General features: G+C 57.7%; 1 protein-coding gene across 2 annotated transcripts; it reads left to right on the forward strand.

Moving 5' to 3' along the window:
- The first annotated feature begins 30 nt into the window (after nucleotides 1–30).
- TANGO6 (transport and golgi organization 6 homolog) lies at nucleotides 31–24,193 on the forward strand. Of its 2 annotated transcripts, XM_088136307.1 has the most exons (18): nucleotides 38–505; nucleotides 626–1,215; nucleotides 1,624–1,740; nucleotides 2,433–2,574; nucleotides 3,411–3,547; nucleotides 3,932–4,094; nucleotides 4,760–4,842; nucleotides 6,591–6,703; nucleotides 7,207–7,383; nucleotides 8,080–8,206; nucleotides 10,158–10,337; nucleotides 11,196–11,330; nucleotides 12,745–13,206; nucleotides 13,987–14,044; nucleotides 16,466–16,597; nucleotides 20,347–20,498; nucleotides 22,194–22,307; nucleotides 23,733–24,193. In XM_088136307.1, exons 1-18 carry the CDS (start codon nucleotides 109–111, stop codon nucleotides 23,907–23,909), a joined length of 3,456 nt encoding a protein of 1,151 aa, XP_087992433.1. In that variant the 5' UTR covers nucleotides 38–108; the 3' UTR covers nucleotides 23,910–24,193. The 2 variants fall into 2 exon arrangements, with proteins under 2 accessions (XP_087992434.1, XP_087992433.1); XM_088136308.1 differs by lacking the exons at nucleotides 13,987–14,044; nucleotides 22,194–22,307; nucleotides 23,733–24,193 and having other exon boundaries at nucleotides 31–505; nucleotides 20,347–20,486.
- The last annotated feature ends 618 nt before the right edge of the window (nucleotides 24,194–24,811 follow it).

Genomic DNA, 24,811 nt, shown 5'->3' on the forward strand with positions numbered 1-24,811 from the left:
CTTTCTCCGCCCGCCACGGGAGAGCGCGCTGCGGGCCGCGCCGCGTCCGGGCGCTCCTGCCGGCCGCGGCGCACGCCGCCCCCGCGCGCCGCGCCGCGCCCGGCCCGGATGTGCGGGGCCCACCGACGGCCCTTCCGAGGGACGGCGGCCTGCGGCGCCCAGGCGGCCCTCTCTGCGATTCCTTCCCAGCGAATTCAACATGCCGGGCCGCGCATGCTCCAGCGGCGCCCGCCCAGGACTCCCACAATTCCCCTGGCCGTGCCACCCTCTCAAGAGGGCCGCTTCCCTTCGTCCCTCGCGCGACTAGACCTCCGCAACATGGCAGGCGGCGGGGACTTCCCTCGGCCCCTCCCAAGATGGCCCCGTCGCCGTCGCGCAGGCTCGCCGCACCTTCCCAAGATGGCGGCGCCCGCTAGCGCGGAGGCCGAGAGCGGGGCCGCGGCGGCGGGGCCGCGGCAGGCGGTGGAGGCCCTGCAGCTGCTGCTGGGCCGGGGCGCGGGCGCCGGTGAGGGCCGAGGGAGCGCGGGAGGGGCGCGGGAGGGCGGCCAGCTGCAGCGATCCCGGTCCGGGGTCGCCGCTCGCGCCCGGCCCGGAGCCTTGACCGCCGACGCCCTTCTCCCCGCAGGCCCGCTGCCGGCCCCGACCGCCGCCGACCCGCCGGAGTCGCTGCGCCTCGGCCTGGCCGCCCTGGAGGAGAGGCTCGCCCGGGACCCCCAGTGGGCCGCCCTGCGCAGGACCAGGGCCGAGGTGGCCCGGCAGGCCCCGGGGCTGAGCGCCGGCCCCGACGCGCCCTGGGCCGCGGCCTGCCAGGCGCTGCTGCTGCTGCTCTGCCTCAAGCGCTGCCTGGCCCGCGCCGCCGCCGCCGGGGCCAGGCCGGGCGAGGCCGGGGGCGCCCCCGCGCTGCGCCCCGACGCCCTGAGCGTCGCCCAGGAGGGGGCCGTGCGGGCGGCCGCGCAGCTGGCCGTGGCGCTGGGCCTCCGCCCGTATCTGCTGCCCGGCGTGGCGCCCCCGCCGCGGGACAAGGCCGGCCTGGCCGCCGCCCTGCCCGACGCCCCGCGCAGGCTCCGCGCCGCCTGCGCCGCCCTGATGGAGGCGGCCGAGCACCCGGCGCTGGGCAGGCTGATCCTGGCGCGCCACCTGGGCGACCTGCTGGCCGCGCTGTGCCAGCTGGGCTTCTGCCCGCCGAGGAGGGTCAGGGCCGGTGCGGAGACCCAGGTGAGCGTGGCGGAGCAGCCCGGGGGTCGGAGGTCCCCCTCCGGTGCGCCTTGGTTCCCCGCCAGAGGCGTCCAGGCGCCTCTCTCGGGGCATTTCCAAAAAGCAAAGCGGGCGTCTCCCCGTTTCCTCTGGGCAGGATGAAACGGAGGGCCCAGCAGGCCTCCCCCCAGAGCATCTCTGAGCGCCAGCAGCTCCCTGGGGGCTCTGGGGCCGGGCCACCCTTGGGTCGCGCAAGTGAAGAGGTGCTGCAGAGCGCACAGGGGTGCCCATGGCCCCCTGCAGCTGCATAAAGCGGCTGAGCCTCCTGCCAGTCCTGGGGAAGGCAATGTGGAATAAGGCGCCTTGTTGTGTTGCTCAGGCCTAGAATTCCTTTCCTGTCCTTCTTCCGCCCCCCTGGGACGTTTTCAGGGCCTGACGGAAGAGGAGCGGGGCGGCTGCAAAGAAGCCTTGCAAGGCCTTTTGGACAGCGTGTACCAGCCCCTGGTGGTCCGGGAACTGCTGCTGCTCCAGGGAGGACCTAAGCGGGTATGGCTGTGTCACGGAGAAACTAGATTTGCAACCTCTGAGTTGGTTCTTTTGGCTTGCAAATCTTTCCTCCTCGTACTCCTGCAAAACTGAAGCATTTTCGGAGAGACCCCAAGTTACCACTTGCGTGGTTGGGAGCTCCAGGTCAGTGTGGTTGAACTATGACACTGGGTACACCCCATGCGAGGACCATGACACTGATTCAGTATCCCAGCAGGAACCAAGCACTGAACGCACAGAAGCTTCATACCCAACCCTGATCTGTCCTCCTAGCTCAGCACTATCTCTGGTCACTGTAACTGTGGCTCCCCAGAACCTGGTCTTTCCCAGGGCCTGCTCCTTGACAGCCTGTCACTAGAGACCCCGTCAGAGATCCAGCTTGGGCCCTTCTGCTTTTCTAGCAGGTGCATCGCAGGGAGGGGGAAAGGAAGAGGCGTTACAGCACCCATGTCTAAATTTGAGTGGGATACAACCTGACCGAGCTCCAGGCCAATCCTGGAGATCTGCTGCCAGGCAAATGGTGCACTCGGAGAAGCTTTCAGTCAAATAACCCGAGTCCATTCTCTTTTGGAAAGAAGGATTTTGGCTGCCTCTGTCGCCTACTGTCAAAGCCCATCAGGGCAAGGCAGGAGGAGGGATTCTGCACAGAGGGGTTGGTCGTGGTCCAGCGTACGCATGTGTTTCTTTTTCAGGCCTCCTATCCCAGCCAGCAGAACAATGAGCCATCAGCCCCAGCCTGGCTTCGGCGTCTTTGTGGGCACCTGCTGTCTGGGAGGCTGTTAAGACCTGGTGGAGTCCAGGCGGTGATCCGTGGCATCCTGGAGGAAGCTGGAGGTGAGTGAGGCCAGACGAAGCAGCCAGATACCTTTAGAAAGCTGTAGCAAGGACCGAAAGGTAATTGCGGTCCTTTGCTCCAGTGTTTCTAAACTTGGCCTGGCTATTTAAGTACAGTAGTTCCTGTTTAAATAAATAAGGGTACGTGTGAAACAGGAAAACGTTTTCAGTCTGGAACAAAGCATTGTGTGCCAGTGCTTTTTGGATCAGCCCCAGTTTACCAGAACAAAACCTGGATTTCTGGATGGGGTAAATAAGGCAACTGGGTGCATGTTACCCTTTTTCTCTCCTCCCCTCCAGCCCCAGTGCAGCCTATCCCACTTGCCCGCCCAGCCTCTCCCTTCTCCCTCCACTCAGCCACTGTTCCCACCTCTGTCTCTGCATGGCATATGCCGTGAACCCATCTGCCATACAATCTTCCCAGTACTTTCCTATTTCCTTCTTTCTCCCAGCCGCCAATGTCCTTAGCTTTTTCTGTGTTGCTTGCCCCCCTCCCCAAAACACTTTCCCCCCAAACCACGCGTGGAACAGAAGTCCAATAATAGATGTTTTTGTTCTGGCACAGGCCACCCGAGACCAGCTCTTCTGGGCAGAGAACAGTTCATTCCCAGAATTTTTGCACCTCCCTATTTAAATAATTAAGGAATAGCATCAGCAGAAAAAGCGGGGAAGATCCGAAGCAGCCTGGCAAGATACTGAGCTAGTGGATCAGTGCCTGGCTTGGTCGAAGGCAGTCAGTCTCCCTGGAGGTCAGAGCAGGAAATTGTAATTCTCTGTGGTCACGGGTTGGCTGTTTTCTGCTGTGCTTGTCTAACATGGAGCCTCCTGCTTTCCAGCTGGGGCTGCAGGGGGCAACAGCGCAGAAGCGGCAGCAGCTGACTGGCAGAAGTGCGAGGCAATAGCCAAGGTCCTGTCCTCGTGTCCTCAGCAGTCTCTGTCCCTGGAGGATTATTGTCAACAGATATGCCCGCAGGTACATTGTTTACCCCTTCCCTTTACCCAGCAACTTGCATTCCAGGACAACCCAGCTGGTGCATGGAAGTTTGTGAGCCAGGACTCCCAGGGCGGCTCCTGCATGAAGCATGCCCTGCCAAGCAGAGTGCCTTTCCCCTACATCCGCTCTCTTGCAAAGCAGCTCTCAGTTTTCCTGGCCTTTGCCAGCTGTTGATGGTCCTTGACTTCTGCAGTTTCTGCCTACCAATGCTGAGCCTTGGGGGTTTGTAGGCCTGCCACCCCCCTCCCCTACAATCGGTCTGTGATAGAGTGCATGCTATAAAGCATAATTTTAGAAACATTGCTGGTGAGCATCATGTGAATTGAGCATAAAACCATGTGGTTTTATTCTTTTCTCCTGAAGGTTCTGCAGCTGTTTCTCATCCAGGATAAGCTCACAGCACGCCAGTTCCAGCGAGTGGCGACCGCAACTGTCCTCACCATGGTGAGGCAACACCCACAACAGGCAGAGAAGCATCTGCTGTGTCCCCTGCTGGAGCCACTGTTGCGCTGCCTGGGGGGACCAGGTAACGGCCTCCCACCTCATAAACATTTGGCCCAGGCTGGGGAATCAGATGATGTCTGCAGGAGAGGCAGAGGAGAAGCCCACCCGCTCCTCTGCAGCTCCTTATTCTGTCCTCTTGGAAGATGGAAACAGCTCCTTGTTTCTTCAGGGGCTTTTTTACCTAGAATTAGCGGCTCTGGGGTTCTTAGGCCGGATAGTCCTCCAGCGGGACTGTTCCTCAGAAATGTGTCCCTCTGGTCAGTTCACCAACGAATTCTGGGCCGTTCACAAGAGTTCAGTGTTAGCAGTTGAAACAGTGCTGGGTAAGACACGCTGGGTAGGCTATGATGCGTTAGTTTGAGTTTTACTGGTATTATTAATTAGATTTGTATCCTGCCTTTGCGTTATACAAGCCAAGGCGGTGTACGCAATGCTCCTGCCCCCTCTTTTCACCTGTGAGGATGGTTGGACTGAGTGAGGGTTTGCCCCAAGGTCACCCAGCCGGCTTCCAGGCCCACAGTCTCATGGTCTCTGGCCCAGCACCTTCGCCGCTGCACCAGGCTGCCTCTCAGAAAAGTAATTCATGCTGGAATTAATGGGCTATTTTGTTTCATTTGCTGGTTGTATCATGGCATGTGGTTAAGTGAAACAAACCAACCTGATGGTCCTTTTCTTTGCTGTGTTCAGAAGGTTCCCTGGCAGACCTGCCAGCCGGGACCGTGCTGGTGAAAGAGGAGTTGCTCACTGGGTGCGTGGAAACAGTGTATAAGGTATGGCACCGGCCCTACTTGTTTGCGTGCAGTGTTGGAAGTGGGGATGGCAAGCAAAGGAAGGACCCCGCGTTTACTTTCAGACTGAAAGTTCCTGTAACAGAGCCAGGCTGTGTGTCTCCTTCCTCAGCTGTGGCCTCTTCCAGCTGCGCTGCAGGCCTCGCTGCTTCTCAGTGAATTTGTGCTGAAATGGGCGAAACGTTCTTCTGTGAAACAGCAGTGTCAGTCTCTAGGTGGAGGGCGCCATTCCTGCTTGCTTTTCACACTCTGCTCAAAGTAATCCACCTTTTTATCTGTCCCTACCAGTCCAGCACTTGAGTAGTGAAGCAAGGAAAAACTCTGCCAATGGGGGAGCAAACACTGTGCATCCAGCTATGGGGGGGTGCAAGTGGGGGAATGGTGAAGGAAGTTGGAGCCCTTTCTCAATCTGCCGTGGCTGAGTGCTGATGGAACTGAGGACAGGCAGCTTGAATCACTGGGCTAGAGGAGGTGGTACAGGTTCTCTGTTAGTCTCCTCCTGCTTCATTGCACTGAGTGTAAAAAACAACAATCAGTCTCCCCCCTCCCCGCCCCACCCCCAGAAGGAATACAGAATGTGTGCACGGCTGGCTTGTAAACATGAAGACTCAGGGGCTGAGCCTTTAGCAGCAGCAGGCTTGCCCAAGGTAGGTGTCTCAGGAGCCCAGCGTGAGGGGGTGGGGCTGCAATTTCAGGAGCTGAATAGCAGCGAGCTGCCGCAAGATCTTTGGCAGACACCTCAGCAGCTTGAGCTCTTAAACACTGATTGCTTGAGAGCATCTTGGGCACTAATGAGCTGTTTTAGAGAGCTGGCAGGCAGAAACAGGTCCACGAGGCCATAATGTGGCCACAGTTCCTTCTGTAAATGTCTGGGAGAGCAAGGGGGATCCTCTGCTCCTGGCAATGTGCAGGAATCTGGGGAGGGGATTAAGGCTGCAAACTGAGCTTGTGGGAGGTTTGCTTCCCAAGTGTCATTGGATGCTGGATGGGGAGGCTCACCTTGGGGCATCCCCCGACAGATGTTGAGGAAGAATGGCTCCTGGGGGATTAGCCCAGGAAACGTTGCTCTTTCGCAAGGTTGCCTTTTTGTCTGGTAGAGAGTTCTGTCCCATTCAGGATGACTTTAAAACGTCCCTGATGCCGGTTCTGAGATCAGGAGAACTAGCAGTGGTGCTGCTAAGTCTAAGAACCTAGACAGCCATTCAGTTGCAGGTCAGGATAGGCTGGTCTGAGGTGTGGGTAGACTCTAAAGGGCTGGCAATGAAGGTGCCGGGTCTTGGCTTTCTGACTGAGTGGGTCAGCAGGCCACGTGGATTCCAAATTCTCTTGGGGGTGACAGTTTTGCCTGGGCTGAAGGTGAATAAATAACTGTTGGGATTTCCTGGCAAGAAAAGGGGAATGCACGATCTTAAAACGATGCAGACGTGGGTAAATGTTCTTGTCCGCCTTCCTTCTACCTCTGCTAAGAAACCTGGATAGGACATCATCTTGTCCTCAGGCCCTGGAATTCTTCCTTAGTTCCTGCTCTGTGGCTTCTGCCATCTCAGCCAGCATTGCCTATTGGTCTCCATAGCCCAGAGAGCTAGAGACGTGTTCATTTCAAAGGAATTTTAAAGAGAGCTCTCCCTCTTGGGAGAAGGACGCAGTCTGGGACTGGACCTACTCAGTCTTGTGGTGAGATGCTCCCTTCTTCCTCTCTCAGCTGCTCGCTGCCTTGTGTTCCCTCGCAGGTCTGTGTGGTTGGTGATGAACCCTCGCCTTGCCTCTTGGGCTCCTTGCGGCTTGCGCTGGGGGCCATCTTCTCCCTCTGGTGTTTTACCAAGCAGAACGTGTCTTTCTTACGGTAAGCCATGTGGCCTGGGCGGGAGAATCTCCTGAGCTCTTTCGTGGGCTGGGGACAGACCTCCCTGGCTGGGACCCTCCTCACAGTAGCTGTTCTCCCGGTTCCTGGTAACCGAGACGCCACCATCGGCCTGAAGGCCAAGCTCCTTGTCCCGAGGAGCTGTGAGCAGCGCTGGCCTTTGCTTTTCTGCCGGGGTGGCAAGTCCCGCTCCTGGAATGGAGGAGTTTGTGCTCCTTGTCTGGAAAAGAAGAACTTAAAGATGGCAACGAAGCATAAAAGAGGAACGGAGGAAGGGGGCGCTGAGGAGCATCCAAGGGTCCTGGTCTGTCGGCCGAAGCGTTGCACAGTTAGGCCACTGCCAAGTGCTTTTCCTAGTTCCCACCACCCTGGCCCAGGAGGACAGACAAGAGGGGTCTTGCCTGGGGGGCTTCTGGGCTGCCTCTAACCAAAGCCATCTTCCCCTGGACTGGGGTTCATGCCCCCCTCTGCCCTGCTGCTTTCAGCACCCCCTGCCAGGAGATCCTGTTGTGGTTCCTGGAGAAGAGCGAGCGGCAGGCCTCTCTGGCGGCCCTCGAAGGCTTCGCGGAGCTTAGAGGAACCGTCCGCCTGCTCCACCCACGCTGCCAGTTCCAGGTGGCCAGCGAAGGGGGCGTGGTGGTCACCATCAAGGAGGCTCTGAGGTGAGAGACTGCTGGAGCTTCCCCAATGAGAGGAAGCCAGAACTGGGTTGCAGAAGATGTTAAAGTATGGGTGGGGGGACTCCTGAACCAGATGGGCTGCAGTTGTGGGGTACTGGGCTGTCAGGAAGGCCTGCACTACCCTTTTCTTCTCAGGAAGTGGGTGCAGAGAGTCTGCCATGTTCAAAGGCGGCTGCAGCCCATCCAGAACTATAGGAGATGGGGGCCACAGCTTGGGAGGCTCCCCTTTTGGAGCAGCTTTCCAGGAGGATTGTCAGCTTTGTAACTGCAGGTGGTCAACAGGGAGTAAAGAAATCTCCCTTCTGGGAAGGCCCTGTATGCTTGCACAGAGAAGGATGGAAGAGAACTGTTCAGTGCTGTGATGGAATGGAATTATGAAGGCCAGGCTCAGGGAGATAAGCATTTCTTTAGCTCGCCGCAGGAGCATGGGAACTACAAGAGGATGAGACTGGCACCTCCTTGAGGAATTCACACTGCTGTGACTGGCTGACTTGGGAGCTGGGATTTCAGTCTGGGAAGATTCTTGCTAGAGGTTGTAGCTAATAAACATAGCTGAACTGATTTTGCATTGTCTCTTGGAGTTCCTTGGGCTAGGCCTGACAAGTGCATAGAGTCTCGTGGGCTTTCCCAGGGCTGCTCTTTGTCCCTCGATGAAATATTTGTCCTCTCGCTTCGCAGCGATGAAGACGAGGCTCTCTATCAGAAGGTTTCGTCAGAGCAGTGGCGGCTGGAGCAGCTGGTGGACTTGTTGTCGCACTGCCGGAGTGGTGGCCTAGCCGGAGACTTCTTCATATGCTGCTTAAAGGTAGGGCTGAGCACGTCTCTGTAGCATGTGTGTGTGCATGCTTCTTGCACAGTAGTTGGATGGATATGACACGCGTTGCAAAGATCCAGGCGTTGTTCTTCAAGCTCATGCTTCAGCTGACAAGACAAATCCAGGCAGGGGAACTGCAGTTCTCTGGACTTGGGCTAGGGTGGGACTATGATTGGAGAAAGGCCCCTGGAACTTCAGGGTCTTGACAGGGTCTCGTCTGGATTACTGTACAGCGCGGGATGTGATCCTCTACATTGCCCCTCCCAGCTCTGTGAGCAAGCCACGTACCCAATGAGCTACAATCCTTCCCACCCATGTTTTTCTGGACAGTTATTCATGTATTTTTAAAAGCATTTGACCGTGCGTTTTGGCCAAGAAGAAAAGGCTACCTCTGCCCTAGCTTGCTGGAGCAGCGGGTGCCAGGCGTTACTTAAGGAGCAGGGGACAAGGGCAAGCAGGAGGGAGCTGGCCTCTTAGCGTGCTTCCCTTCTGGTCTGTTGTCTCTGGGAGACCTTTCTGCCTTCAGGGATTTTGCCACCTGTACGGAAGATGGCTGCTTTGGCCACCTGCCTGAAAAAGATTTCAAGAGAACCCCCAGGGCGGGAAGGAGTTAACCCCAGTTCCCCCTTGATCTGTTGTGACAACAGCCGGATGTTTGAAGTCTCCTGGTGTGTTAGGCAGCTGTGAATAATCCCCGCTTTCTTCAGGATCCTCCCTGTGTGCTTTATCTTGAATGGAGGAGGGCAGGTGGCTTAACAAAAATTGGAAAGAGAAAAGAACCCTGTTTCAGATCAGTTCCTTTATATCCCCCCAAACTCCAATCTCCCAAGGCTCTTGCTCCCGTTCCGGGCTGCCTTTCCCTCCCTCTTCCTCTGCAGCCGTTGGTCTCTTTCCGGGGCTGGAGGGTAAGGTGGGATGGGATGGGGACCTTGGGAAAAAAGCCATGGGGTCTTTTGCTGCAGAGGGAGGACCCAGTCCATGTACCAGGTTCCTGTGCACTTTGGAGATTGATTTGATGGGTTATTACATGTTTACGTGCCTTTCTGCTTGTGTAAACCCTCGAAACTCATTGGCTGCCCTGCTCAGCGCCCATATCAGCCTCAGACCAATCTTCCATTTGGGTGGATGGACGGATGGACAGATTGTGCCTTCCAGTCCATGTTGACTCCTGGTGACTGCCTGGACTAGTCCCTGCATTTTTTTCAACAAGGTTTCTTTGGAAGCGGTTTGCCCTTGGCTTCTTCTTCCTAAGGGCGAGAGAGAGTGGCTGGCCCAAGGTTACCCAGCTGCTTCGAGTCTAAGGGCGGGACTAGAACTCAGGGCCTCCTGGTCTCTAGCCTGGGGCCTTCACTGCTACACCAAGCTGGCTCTCCTGCGTATTCACTAGATTTATATGTGGCTCTAATCAACAGGTGACTCTGAGTGGCCCCCATGCCTCGTGCAGGAATCAAATTAAAAATACAAAACTGTCGTAACAGTGACCAAACAATAATAATACAAGGGAAGGGAAGGGAAGGGAAGGGAAGGGAAGGGAAGGGAAGGGAAGGGAAGGGAAGGGAAGGGAAGGGAAGGGAAGGGAAGGGAAGGGAAGGGAAGGGAAGGGAAGGGAAGGGAAGGGAAGGGAAGGGAAGGGAAGGGAAGGGAAGGGAAGGGAAGGGAAGGGAAGGGAAGGGAAGGGAAGGGAAGGGAAGGGAAGGGAAGGGAAGGGAAGGGAAGGGAAGGGAAGGGAAGGAACGTAGCCCTGGGACAGTCGTCCCATTGCCAGCCATTCTCCTTCAGAAGGAAGCCATCCGGGCTTCAAAGGCTCCATGGAGCAGCCAGACTTGAGGGTGCAGGACTCCTTTCCCCTCAGTGGCATCTGCTGAGGAAATGGGGTGACCACGGGAAGTGCCCTGCGATTGTTCAGTCTCTCTCCTTCCACTGTGCCCCCCCTTTGCGGCAGGAGCTGACCCAGATAGCCTCTGAGGAGGACCCTGCGCCCCCTTCGCAAGTGGGCCCCCTGGATCTGGAGCAGCCCTGCAACCCAGCCCTCCCGCAGCAGATGAGGCAGCTCCAGGTGCTTCAGGTGGTGGCCGTGCTGACCGAGGGCATCTCGGACTCTTTGCTCACGGATGTCAGACAGGTTTGTCGAGCCTCGCCTCCCGTCCTGCAGAGCCCCAGCCCTCCAGTGGGACAGGTGGCCTGGCTGCTTCACGTGAGGTCAGCCTGGGCCGGCTGCATAAGCTGGTGGCTGTTGAGGAAGCAGCCTCTCCCCTTGAGGGTTGTGCCAGGTGTACAGCAGCGGGGGGAGGTTGCTGGGTGGAGGGGCCCCCGCCTGTCAAGCTGAGAGCTGCAAAGTACTGCGGTGTCCAGTTGTCTGCTGCGGAGGGAAGCTTCTTCAGTGCAGCAAAACTCTAATCTGGCCCCTCCTATCCTCTTTGTCTTCTGAAGGGTGTCAAGGGGTGGGAAGGGGGCACTGACTGAGCGGAGACCATTCCAGGGCCAGGAGAAGGTGGGAGGAGCACAAGGTCTAAACTTGGCTATGTCCAGCTGGGACCCTCACTTTGCCCCCAAGAACATTTGCAAGCCGGGAGCGAAGAGGGCACCTTTTGAGCAGTGTGTTTAGAGGGGCACAGGGTGATGTAGGCCTGGCGCCCTTGCATTTCATTGCCCACCTCGACTTCCCTGCTGCCATTTCCAGACCACGGGGAGGCTGCTGCCTCTTCGCTCTCTGAGGCTTCGTCCCCTGCCTTCAGGGCCCTGCCAAGTGATCCACCTGGGGTTCTTGGTGGCCAGAGAAGAACTGTCACTCTTGGGGGGTGGATTCCGCAGTTCTTGACAGAACAGCCCAGGACTGTCAGCGAGGGAGTCACAGCTCCGGCAGCCGCTCAGTAGAGCTGTCCCAAGCTTTGGTTCTAGAAACGCCTGGTCTGTCCTTCGCTGGGTGTCTTCTGGTGTCTCCACTATCCTCCTGTACTCAGGTATGATGTTCCATCCACAGGTTGTGGAATTTGTGGCAGCCACTCTGCAGCGGGCCTGTGCGAGTCTCACCAAAGGCTTAGTGGGCGCTGTGGAGGCCCAGACCCTGAGCATGGCCATGGGGCTGGTGGCAGCCATGCTGGGTGGGGCCATGCAGGTGAGTGCACCTGGGGGCCTTGCTGGCAGGATCGGTTCAGGGGTGGTGCCTTTTTAAAAGCATTTGTGGGGGTTTTAGGTACACAAAGAGCAGGAAGAATAGAACCCAAAGATTCAACGTGGAAATAAGCTCTCTCTGTGCCCCTTTGCAGGTTACCCATGAACTGAGTTAATTTGTTTTTAGACCATTTCAGATTCCGGCCCTCAGTCCAGTTTTTCTCCTGCCTCTGCTAATTTGCCCCCTCCCTCCTCCCATGCCTGACCGTTTTGAATAGGATTCATCAGTCGAATGCCCCGCATTACCTGCAGGTGTCTTTGTGGGGGGGAGGGAAATTGTAGAGCAGCCTCAGGCTACCCGGAGCCCAGTTAAGGCTGGAACGCCCGCCAGCTGGTGAGTGAAGACCTGCCGGGCTTCTGAGCGGGGCCGGGCGAGGGGCTGCGTGGGTCAAGCTGACTCTCTCTGGCCTGCAGAACAGCTTCAGCCTGGCCCAGCGAGGCTAGCTAAGAAGGGGGCCCTTTCCGTTCCCCCGGGTGGGGGTGCTTTGAGGGGCAGGGAGACATCCTCGTGCTGAGGCTCCTTTGGTCTCTGACCACACCACAGAGTGGGGAATGGGAGGCGGGGATCTTCCCCATTCTGGGAAACAGGCCGAGGCCTTGTCAGCTTCCTGAGTCAAGCCTTCACTTGCTGGGGCTGGTCCCAGGCACGGCGCTCTCCCTCCCTCTCCGTGTCCTGGGCTTTCAGGCTGCGGCTTGTTCCTCTGTTGCCAAAGCCTGCTGTGGTTTCCTGAGGAGGAATGCTGGGGGTGCTTTTCTGGTGAGTGCGCAGGCCAAGCAGAGAAAAGCCCCCTCCGCCCACACACCAGGTCCCTTGAGAAATGAGGGAGGGGGGCTTCTTGGCCATACCCAACTGCCAAGTGTGAACAGCGAGGGAGGGTCGAGGGCCCTGGCACGGATCCTGGGTGCTGCTGCCTGCCAGGAGGGAATTCCCATTTGAGAGCCAGCCGCCGCAAAGCCCTAGTCATCTGCCAGCCTCAGAGGCAGCAGGAGGATGTGCCAGCGGGATGGGGCAGGGCTGAGCGTGGCTCCCTGCCAGCAGGAATTTGGTGGACTCTGCTTTTCCTGGCTCCCTCGAGGGCCTGAACCGGAGTCCTGGGATGGAGTTTTCTTCCAGCTGGGGAAAGAGCAGTAGCTTTATTCCCATCCCATCCGCCATGTGCACCTGCCAGCTCAGGGCGTGATCTTATCTCCCCCGCCGGGAGTCTGTGCGCACGCCCATAACGGTAACCACAGCAAAGGCTCTGGGCTGCAGTGCCACCTCCTGGTGCTTCCTGCTGCAGCCCGGGGCCAAATTCTCAGGACCAGCCCTGGTTCCTCTGTTGGGCGGCAGGCTGACATGCTCCCTGTTGTCTCCCCAGCTGAAATCCGAAGACTTTGCCACCTTAAAGCAGCTGGTGCCCCTGCTGGAGGATGTCTCCCGGGTCCACCCAGAGCCCGTCATCCAGGAGCTCGCAGCGGACCTGGGCATCTCCATCTGCACCCACTCCGCCTTTTCTACAGAGGCTGTCTGCGCTGCTGCTTGCAAGACCCTGGGCAGAAGTGGGGGGGCGGCAGGCCAAGCAAGGACCGCTGCAAGCGCAGGCACCCCGGATGGAACATCCAGACCTGTGGCGCCTCTGCCCCAGAAGCCCCCCAGGAACAGCTCAGAGGAGCGTCAGGGGATGGGGTCCGTTGCAGAGGAAAGCTCTGACCTGCAGGAACTTCTCCTGGGGGCTTATAACCCTGATATCCCCGTGCGAGCTGTTGCCTTGCGTCGCCTCTCCCGGATGATTGAGCAGAGGGATCCCGGAGCCCTGAAGATTCAGGAGAAATTGCTGACGGTAGGCAGCTGAAGCACCTTGTGGAAAAAAGCCTGGAGGATAGTGGCGGGGGGGGGCGGCTTGGGCTGGGCCTTGAGAGGAAGCCCCTGTCTCTCCCCTTTTGGCCTAACTGGGGAGGCATTCCTGCAGAGGAGATGGAAGACCTCCCTCGAGTTCTGGCCTACGCAAGATCAGTGCAGCCGATGTTGCTGGTCATGGTGAACCCCGCTTGGCGGCCAGATGATTCAACCTGTGGAGGTGCTTCTGTCCAACCACTTTGAGGCATACATAATTAGGTTTTCAGTTCCCAGGTTTTGCCTCTTCTGTTTCCTTGCTTCTCCCCAGACTTCAAGCACGTTGCCTCCATATGTTGAGACCCTTGTCCTCAAGTAGAGAGGAAACGCCGGTTTTTCTGGAAGGGTTTAGTCCAGCCTCCCGCTTCCAACCAGCCAAGAATGTTTTGAGCATTGAGGGCACAGGCTGGTGCAGCTGTTCTAGCAGGACCCTTCCAGGTCTGCTGGACATCACCCGCCCCTCTTTCTGAGGCTCAGTAAGCAGCTGTGGCTATCAGGCCCTTCACTCTTGAGGAGAAGCTTTCCTGTTCCCTCTCTCCAATCACCTAACAGTTTCCCAGGATTTCTGATTCCTGATCAAACCCACAGTGGTGCTTCCAGATACCAAACACCATGATGGGGCAGAACATTGCAGGCCATGTCACACACTGCCAAGAAGGCATCAGCCAAGAGGGGCCTGGTTGGCTGCAGCCGTTCAGGCGAGGTGATTCTTGGTTTTAATTTTCAGGTTTTTGTGGAAAACCTGGAACACACAGACTCCTTTGTTTATCTTTCTGCTATCCAAGGTAAGCAGACAATCTGGCTCTTGGTTACTGTCTGTGAAAGTGCAGGCTCCTTCCTGCCTAGCCAGCCTCCAGACATCTCTTGGTGGCAGGGATGCAAATAGTCAAGGAAGGAAGGTTGGGCTGGGCCCAGGTCAGAGGCTGGGAGCCCATCTGCCTGTCGTATATTGCTGATCTTTGTCAGTGGAGTTTTGCAAGAGGGCTTGAATAAGAGGAGAAGAATGAAGGGTCTGGGAGGGTTGTCCCTGAGTGAAACCAGTAATCCCACATCTGAGCTCCCACCACTCCTCTCTGGTGGTCTCCAAAAAGAGGCCTGTTGGCCTCCCACTAGTTTGAGCGGCGCTCATGATGCAGGGCGGTCTTGAGCAAACAGCTCTCCTGCTTCTCCTTTTCCCAGATGAGGGAGTTGCTTGTTCCCCAGCCTGGGCTGGAGGACATCCTTGGGAGAGGAGGGGACCTAGGCATGGCTGAGGCCAACTGATGCAACCCCTGGCCCTCTGGATGGGCAGTCCTCTTTCAGTGTGTCGGCTTGTGCAAAGCGATTGAACTTACTTTCACCAGTCCCTTGCACCTGTTTTTCTGTCTATGGGCAACGTTGCCTTTCTAGAGAAACCACCAACTCAAAGAAGCTTTGTCTCACCCTTTTCCTTGGGAGGAAAGCAGGAGTGTTCTAAGATCACCAGGGAGTGGATGGTGCTGTGCAAATATTGCCCTTGAGGTGTGGCCCTTGCTGTCTTCTGTGGAAGCGGATAGAAGAGCACGTTCTTCCCGCCTTTGGACTGCGTATCTGTCACACCTGTGATTTTGTGTGGGCCTTGGCTGTCCAGGCGGAGTCATTGCATGTCATACAGTTGGGGCTCTTTGCAGGCCCTGGTCCTGGCCAGCACTTGTATCCACCCAGGATTCACAAGGAGAATGGACTCTGGAGTTGCGATCTTGCCAAAAACGGGCTGGTTGCACAACAACAGGGACGCCCAAAGAGTCACATCTCCTGAGCACACATGAACTTGAGGTTTTGGTGAGGGTGTTCCCGGCATTCTGACTCTTATCTAGCTCACAGGACACCTCTCACCTGTCCCATCCCCCTGCCAGCAGCTGCGCTTCCTAAGAAGCACAAAGAATCACTTGGGTGTGATTTCTGCACTTCCTTGCTGAGCAGCGGGATAAGAAGGAGAATTTGATTTCTGTTCAGATCAGGAAGGGAGGTCAGCCCTGTTTGAATGGAGGAAGAGCCTCCTCCTGGGAGACTGATTGGAGGTGATAGCCGGGTTGCTCAAAGGCAGCAAAAAGGCTCAACCCTCTGGCCCTTCTATTAGGAATCCCTTTGGACCCTGTTTTTATCAGGGAGGGAGGGGCTAAAGGAAGTGCTGGCTTCTGCCTGAAGTAGCAAAGCAAGCCGGGGAGTCTTGCCTACCTTTCTCTTCCTTTCTGTGCTTGAGCATGTGGAGAACTTCTGCCTGTCCTGCAGGAAAAGACTCCTTGGCACTCCTGGGCCTGGGGCACCCAGCGCGGCTCCTTCCGCGTTGAGCAAAGCACCTTGCAACAGCCTGATGACTGCCGTGGAGGTTGACTCAGAAGCCGAGTGTTCAGACTGGCTGTTGGTGATGTTGGCAGTGCCCCAGAGGCAGGGAGGATGTAGAGCAGAGGCTAGGATGTGGGGAGAGAACTCCTTTTCCCCTAAATTCTCCACACACACACACACTGTTTTCAGAACAATCTCTGCTCTTCCTAGTTCAATGGACAGCCAAAAGCAGCTGAGCCGAGGGTTTCCGTCTTGCTGGGGCCACCCCTGCCGCTTGCTTACCTCTTGGCATCCGCAAAGATACACTCTGCCCGCCCCATCCCCAAATCTTGCTGTTCTGTAGATTATTTTATTGCTTCAAAGGCCAGAAGTGAGTAAATAACCCCCTGGATCTCAAAAAGAGTGAACCAGGACATCGGCAGATTTCAGCTAGTCTGGGCTGTTCTAGCTGTGATTTTATCCCAGGTGCGTTTGAGTCCAGCTACTTTGTACAAAATCTGCCACTGGCAGTGTAGACATTGCATATCTTCCACACTGGGTTTTTGCGATGGAATCCCTGTTGAAATGAGCAAGGCGTGGGCGCTCCGTTTGAGGCCGTTGGAGGGCCTCCCGTGCCTTTAGGGGAGAAGTGGGTCAAATCCCAGCAGTGCAGAAAAGCTACCTCAGGTCGCAGAGCCCCCAAGGGATTGTGACCCTCTTTGGCCAAGGACACTCTCAACCGCCTGGCCTTTCTCGGGCGTGCGATTCAGTCCATCCCCTGCTCCATGCGAATGTGGCCTCCTGCAGTGCTTCTGCTGCTCCCCCCGCTCGGGTCCGAAGCCAGGAGCGTCTGGGACTCCCGGCCCCTTGGCTGCCAGTCGAGCCTCGGCGTCATTCCCGGTGCTCCTCTTCCCAATTTCCAGGCGTGGCCCTGCTGTCTGATGCCTTCCCGCAAGAAGTCCTGCCCTTCCTGCTGGCCCAGTACGGGAGTGCCCAGATGGCGGAGACCAGGATGAAAGTGGGGGAGGTGCTGCTGCGCACGACTCGAGCGCTGGGTGAGTTGGCCTTCGGGTCTGCCTCTTCAGTGGGCTGGAGCAGCCAGGCATTATCCAGGGCAGGACCAGAGCAGAAAGGTGGGCTTCTGTTTGTGTGGTCACCGGGGACGTGGCCTCATGGCCCCGAATAGCATCCTCCGCATTTTGAGAGAAGACTGAGGAGCGTTTGGAAGACCTTTTAAGCTCCCTACCACGACATCTGTCTCTCTGAGGGGTCTGGCTGATTATTCCATCCAGGTAGTCTGAAAAGGGCTGGAGGGCACGTGAGGTTACGGTCAAGGCCCGGTGGTGACCTTCTTCCTCTTCTGCCAGGGCAACTGCCTACCCTGGGCCTTGGCACTAGCCAAGTGACCAAGCAGGCCTGATCCTGTTTGGTGGGCTGCCCCCTACCTGGAGGCCAAGGGGCAGAGTCACCCCAGAATAGGCCTCCGTCTCCTGCGGGAGCTCTCTGTGTTTCAGGGAGAGCGAGTGAGAGGTCCGCCTCCTCAGGCCCCAGAACTGGGTCTTCTGGTACCCAGCTTTGCGAGAGAGAATTAAGCACGTGTGGCCATAGCATCACAGAAACCTATAGCTGAAAGGGCTCCATGAGGCCACAGGGTCTGACCCCCCCCCCCCCCGCTCAACAGAGGAATCTAAAGTCTCCCTGACACATCTGTCTTGAACTCCCCCAGCGAAGGCAGACCACCACTTTTTCAGGTTGCTGGTTCCATGAATGAGTCCCTTCTTTCTCTGAGCTTGGTTTGTATTTGAACCTCAGGAGGGTTTGGCGGGTCTGGTTTCTTCATAAATGAACATCCAGGAATGGCCCACCTATTTCCTGCGTGTCGCAGGGTGCCTTTCTAAAGCTCAGCAGCGTGGCCCAGATTGGGTGATTTCTCCAATACAGAAGCCGGGTGGCTTGTCTGGGTTTGAGTTCTCTGCCTTTTTCCTCCCCTTTTGCCACGTCCGATCCTTAAATGTCTCCCCACGAGGCCTCGCTCTTTGCTGCAGCCAGGAACAGAAGGGGCTGCTCTTGTCCGGCATAGCATGGAGCGGCCTGGGTGGTGCCGCCATGATGCTAGAGCCCCCTGCCCACCCCCATTGCCAGAGTGCATTGTGCATGGGCCCACACCCACAGGCGCATATCCCTTGCTCAGCCTCATTATCTTCCAGGGATGTTGAACCTAACTCCTCATTAAACTACCATCTGGCCCAGATGTTTCTCCATCTGCACGCCCCACCCGCTTGTTTGGTGCAAAAGTGGCTAGGGGACCCGGTCTGGGCTCCTTGCAGTGAGGTAGCAACTGCTTCATCTTTGCAGGTATTTGACCACCACAATGTGGGGACGCCTCCTGGCTCTCGACTCCCCATCTTAAGGGAGCCCACCCATTACGGAGCCACTGTTTTACTTAGGAAATCCCCTTCCTTTTCCTGGGCCGGGGTGATGGACCTTTCCCTCTCTCCCTCCCCCCCACCCGGTCTTACCTGCCAAGAGAAAGGGTCCCTTGGCCTGGTTTTGTTCTCTGCCCCCCAGGGGAGGTTTTGCTTTGGTGCCTTTGGTGGGGAAGGGCTGGCTGGCTCCCTCTGCTTGCGGGCAGCCTTTGAGAAGCAACTGGGGCCTTCTGTGCTCTGCTTCTCCACTCGATCTGCCTTCCTGGCCTGAAGCCCATTTTGTTCCCATTGCTGGAGGCAGGAGTGCGCTAAGGCTGCCCGAGCGCCCCTGCCCCGGCTGAAAATTCTCTCGGCTCCCTGAGTGCTGCTGGCAGAGGGCCCTCTCGTTAAAGAGAATCCTCTAATTGCACCCCTGGGTGCCGGTTTCTGGTCTCGTGCTTGCATCTCTTTTCAAGCCGCACTTCCCCTCCCCGTCTCCTTTGGGGGCAAGGGTCCTGCCCTGCAAGCCTTCAGGAGACTCTGACTTCTCCAAGCAGCTCCTCAGGCCTGGACCAGCCGCCTGGAGCCCAAGTGCTTTGGCCAGCAGGCAAGGGAGGCAGCTGGGCTCAGACGCTGCCCTCTCTGGGCCATACTGCTCCTAACAGATGCGCTTCTGGCACAGCTGCCAGCTTGGCCCCCCAGTTGGCAGGCACTGACCAGGCTGACTGTTTATGCATGAAACGAAGCCTGGTGTTTGTCCTCACGTTTTTTGGTGCTGTAGTGCTATTTTGGGGTCTACCTCGCATCCTCAAAGATCCTTTCTTTGTTTTGGCACTGCCTCCTTGACGCAGCAGGTGACCCTGGCCCCCTGCAGAGGGGCTGGGGCTACGTTCTGCCTTTTTGCTTGAAGGAAGGGGCGTAGGTGGCAACTTACTCAACTGGGCTACAGTGAGACTCGCACCAAGGTGGCATCGTTCTGATGGGGAACTCGGGGTCTTGCCAACGGCCTTCCTTTCCAGATGGCTGTGGGGAGGAGAATGCAGTCTCTGGCTCAAAGGAGAGCCCTGCTGCCAGCCACCAGAGCCTGTACGCCTCGGACCAAAATCCACCTCAACCAGCCCCACCGCCTGGCAATTTCTGACCTTTGCGAGGGCCCCCTTGCTTCCAAAGAAGTTGCCAGATCTCTTGGAGAGTGAGAACAGGCTGCTTGGTGGTTTGACTTCTCCTGTTACTGACCTCTTTGCCCTGTACAAGAGAACCTGCCAAGGCTTCAGTAGGCACGGTGCCACTGGCGCATTTGTGGTGGGGAGGCAAGTTAGCAGAGTCTGAAACTCAGCTGGACATGGGCCAGGGAGACTTCCCAGCTGGGATTGCTCATGCCACCGTCGGCCCTATCGCCTTGCAAGCATCGTGGACCCTGTGAGGACCAGTGCGCAGGCGGGCAAGCTTCTCGCTGCTCGTCAGCACCCTGGGAGCAGGAGCAGCGTGTCCCTGTCAGCCATCCTCCAGAAGTTGCTTCTTCGGAGCAACAGAAGGTGGGGGACAAGGTGCTCTCTGGCAGCCGCCGCTGAAGGTTTTGTGTGGTGGGCTGAGTGGAAGCCCATTAATTCTCCTCCCCTTGTCTGGGGAAGCCCTTCTCCAGGCTGCTTCACAGGGAGGCAAGAGCCATAATCATTGGTGAGACTTAAGAAGATGTGCCTGGTGCCCTGGTCCTCAACTCAGGGATGTTGCTGTCCTGTGGGATGCGAGCTGATTTTGTTATGTTTGGGGGGGCGCAAGACAGCTGGTGCCTGAGGCTGAAGTTGGTCATCTTTGCTGTATCTTCTGTGTGCTGGCTTGGAGAGGGGACAGTTATTTTACTGGGGCAATTTACTGATTGCGCCCAGTGGGCTCAGGAAAGAGAATTGGAGCGCTGCTTTGCTCAAGAGGTGCCAGGTTGCAGGACGTGCCCTTTGCCACATGGGTGAAACTGCCAAGATGTTCGGTCTCCAGTGAGCAGCTCCTCCATCAACCCTTTCCTCCTCCCACTAAGGATTGAGGCCCCCAGTACAGAGGCTTTGTGAAAGGCAGAGAGGTGGGAACATTTGCCCTCGGTGCAGATCACGTAGGAACGAGAGCGCTCTTCTTTGCATCCCTGGCCCTGGGCTGAGTGCCTGATTGCGCCTCAGGAAGCCCCAGACGCTCCCCATCGGAGGAGGTTAGGCCTGCTCACGGGGGCAGAATGGCTACATCCTGGCTCCTCTGTGGCGCTTCTCCATCTGCCTGCTCAGCCGTCCCCCCCTTGCCTCCCCAATCCACTGTCCCCTTTTGCAGGTTCCTTCCGACGACCGATGGCGAGCGCTTCTTCGATGGCGAGCGCTTCTTCGGTAACCGGCCCCTTTTTCCCTTCTTCCTTGCAGGAGATCTGGTCTTCCAGCACCGGGACAAGCTGATCCATGCCTTCTTGCGAGGAGTCCGAGATCCTGACAGCTCCCTCAGAGCCAGCAGCCTGTCCAACCTGGGGGAGCTGTGCCAGATCCTTGGTTTTCAGCTGGGCTCTGTGGTCCAGGAGGTACCTGTCCCGCTTGAGCGGATTTCTCTCCCGCTGCTGGAGGCTTGCAGCCTTCTGGGTGAACAGCTGAGAGAGGGGTGCAGATCTCTGGCTGCCAGCGGATCTTCCAGGTTCCCACCTTGCCTTTTCAAGCAGCAGCACAGGAGTCTGCGGATCTTGTCCCTCCTCCCAGGTGTTGAGCCCTTCAAGGTCTCAGGCTTTGCTTTAAGGAGGCTGCGTCCACGACATCAGCCAGACATTAGCCAGGTCCTGGCCATCGAAAGCAGGATGGGGGTGGGCGCATCTCTGTTCCAGCCTGAATCTTTTTTTCCCCAGCCTCTCCTTCCCCAAACAAGAGAACCAAACATTAAATCATACTTCTTGAGCTCCCCGCCGCCATCTTGTGCGGACAGATTTTGCTGACTCTGAGGTTGAGGACATGTCCTTTGCTGTCAGGGCACTTGTGTTCTTCAGTCCTTGCTGGTGAGTTGTCACGGGTGGCAAACCTGGGCAGGGGAGCGCTTGTGTGCCCGGTGAGCCATCAGCTCTGTGAGTGTTGGCACAGAAATGCTTCTGCAGTAAGAGCAGGGGCATCTTGGGCTGTCTCCAGCCTGCTGGGATGAGAAACCTGGTACGTTTGGATGCTGTGTCCCAGGCGCAGGTCTGCAGAGGCACTTGCTCCCTTTTACGCCACACGCTTGAAAGGGTTTCACTCAGAATAATTCCTGTTCCTCTGCTCCTTATGAATGCTGCCAGCAAAGATTCAAAATCACTCTTCTAAGCTATAAGCTAAAGGAGAATTGAGGAAAGCTACACTTTACACACTACTCTGGGTGTGTGTGTGTGTGTGTGTGTGTGTGTAAAAGCCAGCCCCAGCCAGGGTCCTCCACTTTTGCCAAAGCCACGCTGAAGTTGTGAATGCAGGGAGTGGCTGGTTTGGCTGCTGTGGCCAGCAGTCAGGCAGAGAAACCCTCCTGCTGTTTGCAAAATTATGGCTCGAAGAGGAGGGCTCAGGCAGGGGAGCTGAAACCTGTACAGGGAAATCGAGCTCTGTTCCTGAGCAAGGAGGCATCTCGTTCCACTCTTTGTGATACGGAAGCTGCGGCAGCCGGAGCCGCGGACACTGCCCTGGTGTCTGAGCCGGGCAGGAAGGTTGTGGTGCGGCTGGGCCTTTGGCCAAGGCTGCTGTGGTCCTCCGGCACGTGGGCAGTTTGGTGCAATTTCCCAGTCACGTATGTGTGGCTGAGGCCAGGTGCCAGCTGACTCAGCAGCAGCTCCTGCTGCAGGGGGTGTGGAGAAGGAAGGGCTGTCTTGGAGCAGACGGAAGATGCGGGGGAGGGCAGGAAGATCCGCTGGCTGTCTTGGCTACCCGTGGGCAGGACTGGCCCTGGGACCAAACCACTTGAACGCGGGGGACGGGGGGGCAGCAGCGAAGGTCCGTGTTCTTGCTCTGCAGCTGCTGCGACGCAGGCAGGTGGTGCCTTTTGCCCCAGAAGCACCAAGTTCAAGCTTTTTACTGGAGCATGAGTCAGGCCTTGGTTAGGGCTCCCAAGGGATCCGACGGTCAACATCTCCCCTTTTTTGACACACAGAAAGGACACGCCTTTGTCTTTTCTGCCCCATGTGGCTTCTTTAGCGCCCGGTGTATGTCTTTCTTGGCAAATGTCTGGCTTGCTCTAAGGGGAGCCTGCCTGCCTCTCCCTCTCTCTCTGGCAGCTGGCTTCCTGCTTAGCAGCTGTGGTGAAAACTGACCATGAGGCCGAGGTCCGGAGAGCTGCAGTCCACGTGGTGGTGCTTCTGCTGCGGGGGCTCAGCACGAGGGCGGTGGAGGTGAGTTCTTTCTCCGGAAAGGGTGAGAGCCCGGGCAGCCTGGTGGCAGGAGCAGGGCGCTCTTTCCGGAGGGTCTGCCCACGAGCATTCCTGCCCTCGGTCCTTCGGTCCCTGGCGTGGGCCGCACTTCCGGAAGCCAAAGGAAGACGCAACAGGCCGAGCGCAAACCTGGTAGAGCCCAGAGGGCTTGGGTTGGGCTGGCGGGGAGTCTCTGCCCCCTGCTTCTATCCCGGACCCCTCCAGGGAGGAGGAAGATGAATGGGACTAGCTTGCTGCCAACCACCTCTCGGCCACCAGCCATTCCTGGCTCCGTCTCTGCTGCTAGCTGGGCCCAGCAGAGGCGCTTTGGCAGCTGGGGGGCAGCCTCCCCCAGCTCCACACACCATGGCAGGGCCACTGTGCAGAGGGACAGGAGGCTCCCTGTCAGAAGGACGTTTCTACGTTAGCCTGTGCCCACCTGCCCTCCCTTTGCAAGCGCCCTCTGCGCAGGCCAGGCGGAAGGGACCAGGAGCTGGGCGTACCCTCCTGCCAATGAAGCCTTTCTCCTGTTGCCAGGCTTGGAGGAAGTGAGACCCTGAGTGGCCCCCTCCCCTTGGCCCAGCGTCAGGGTTAGTGTAGCCCCTGCCCATTTCCTGGGAGAAAAGCTTGGGGACAGCGTTACGCCTTTTTGCGGGCATGATTCCGTGCACCCTTTCCACTTCGTTTTTTCCAGCATTCAAAGGGCTGAGAAAGTTCCACTACCTTATCTCAGTAGTCCCTCAGGCGAACTGCCTTGTTCAAACAGTCCCACTTTGAAAACCCCGGTCAGCTGCGCTTTGTTCCATCCATCCATCCATCCCCTGCCACCGGGAAATGCCATAAAAGAGGTGGGTTGCCCAGCTCAGCATTTACGAGCAGGAGATGATCGATTTCTTGGAACTGGCCCAGGAAAGTTTCTCCACACCTTTTCTCCAGAAAGTTTTGTGGGATTGATTCACTCCCAGAACAAGAAACAAGAAGCCTTTTTCCTGCAAGGGGGGGCAGCTGCCAGTCCCTGCCCAGACATACAGGCCGCACCGCGGAGGGGCTGCTTCGCTGGTTGCCTGCACAGTCTCCTCGAGGGTGCCTGGCCCCTCCCTGGGTCTCCTGCTGTTCCCCGGGGTGTCACAGCCTGTGCTGCACCTAAGTGAAGGGCTGTTGAGATTACCTTGTTGCCCTAGGCAGGGCGTGGCTGGAGGAGGGATTCTGCAGACTGTCCCTCTTTTCGGCCCCACAGGCCAGCCCGATGCCCTGGTTCTTGGGCAGTCCAGGAAACGGGCCAGGCTGATGCGAAACAGTAGCCGCGGACAGCAGAATTCTGGGGGCTCAGGCAGCAGACTTGGAAAGCCCCCAGATGAAGCCTTCAGGCGGTCCCAGTGCACCTCTGATTTTGGCTCCCTTTTCCAGGTCCTCCGGGATGTCCTGCTGGATCTCTACCGCCTGCTGAAGTCTGTCGTGCGCTGTGAGCAAGATGCGGTCACCGTGCTGCACGCCCAGCTGGCCTTGGAGGAGCTGGACGACATCCTCAGGCAGTTCCTCTTCCCTCCCCAGACTCTGCAGAAGAAGATTGAGGTCCTGCCCTAGGGGACGCTGCTCCAGACGGCCTCGGCACTGTGCCTCCAGGGATGTGGGGTTTGGGGCCTGGCGCACCCAGCCCTCAGAAGCCCTCGCTAGGACAGAGGGTGTCGGCCTCCACCGCGGGCGCTGCAGCTTCTGTGGGAACTTTGCTCCTGTGGGACAGACTCTGTACCAGCTCTGCTTTGTTAAGTGGGGACTTGATCCCAGTGAGAGAAGCGCTACAGGAGACAAGCAGCTCCACAGAAACTCCTGAGATTGGCCAGTGCAATAAACAGAGCCCAGCAGTAGCATTCGTCAAGGGAGGCCTGCATAGATGGGGGGTGGGGTGGAAGTGTGCCCGGCTGGGACTGTCAGGTAGGGCTGAGCAGGGCTGATCCATCCTGCCCACATATCCAAGGGGCCTGGACTGGCCTTGGACTCTTCCCGGGAAGTGGCCCTGCCCTCCACCATAACGCCTGTCTCTCCTCCTGGCGTATCTTTGTGCCCTGAGAGGTTTGCGAGCTTCCACGGCTTTTCTTGTGCCGCTTTGCCAGTCGGGCCCAATGGTTCCCTCCAGATGCTGAGGCCTCCAGCCCTGGGCCTGGCTGTTCTCTCTAGGGTGGCTGGGAGGGATGGGCCAGAGCAGCTGTTGGGGCCTCCGGAAGGCTCCACCAGTGCAGCTCCTGGCCAGGCGGAGAGATGTTTGGCACGGTCCCATTCAGGGGCAGGATGCTGGGGAGGAATCCAGGTTTCCCCCTCCCCCGTCTCCAGCCCCTGGGCTGGGGCACCATTGCATGGGTTGTGTGCCCTGCCTACTAGGGACTCCCCAATGTCCCCATCAGCAGGAGCAGCGGCTTGGGGAAGGAGGTCAGAAGGAAGCCTCCTGCCCCGCCCCCACCCAAGTTCTTCCTCCAGTCTGGCCTTGTGCC

The sequence above is a fragment of the Python bivittatus genome, unplaced genomic scaffold, assembly GCF_059951505.1.
Source record: "Python bivittatus isolate LINGU-HERP-01145 unplaced genomic scaffold, Pbiv_v1 ctg000190_np1212, whole genome shotgun sequence".
Lineage (NCBI taxonomy): Eukaryota > Metazoa > Chordata > Lepidosauria > Squamata > Pythonidae > Python > Python bivittatus.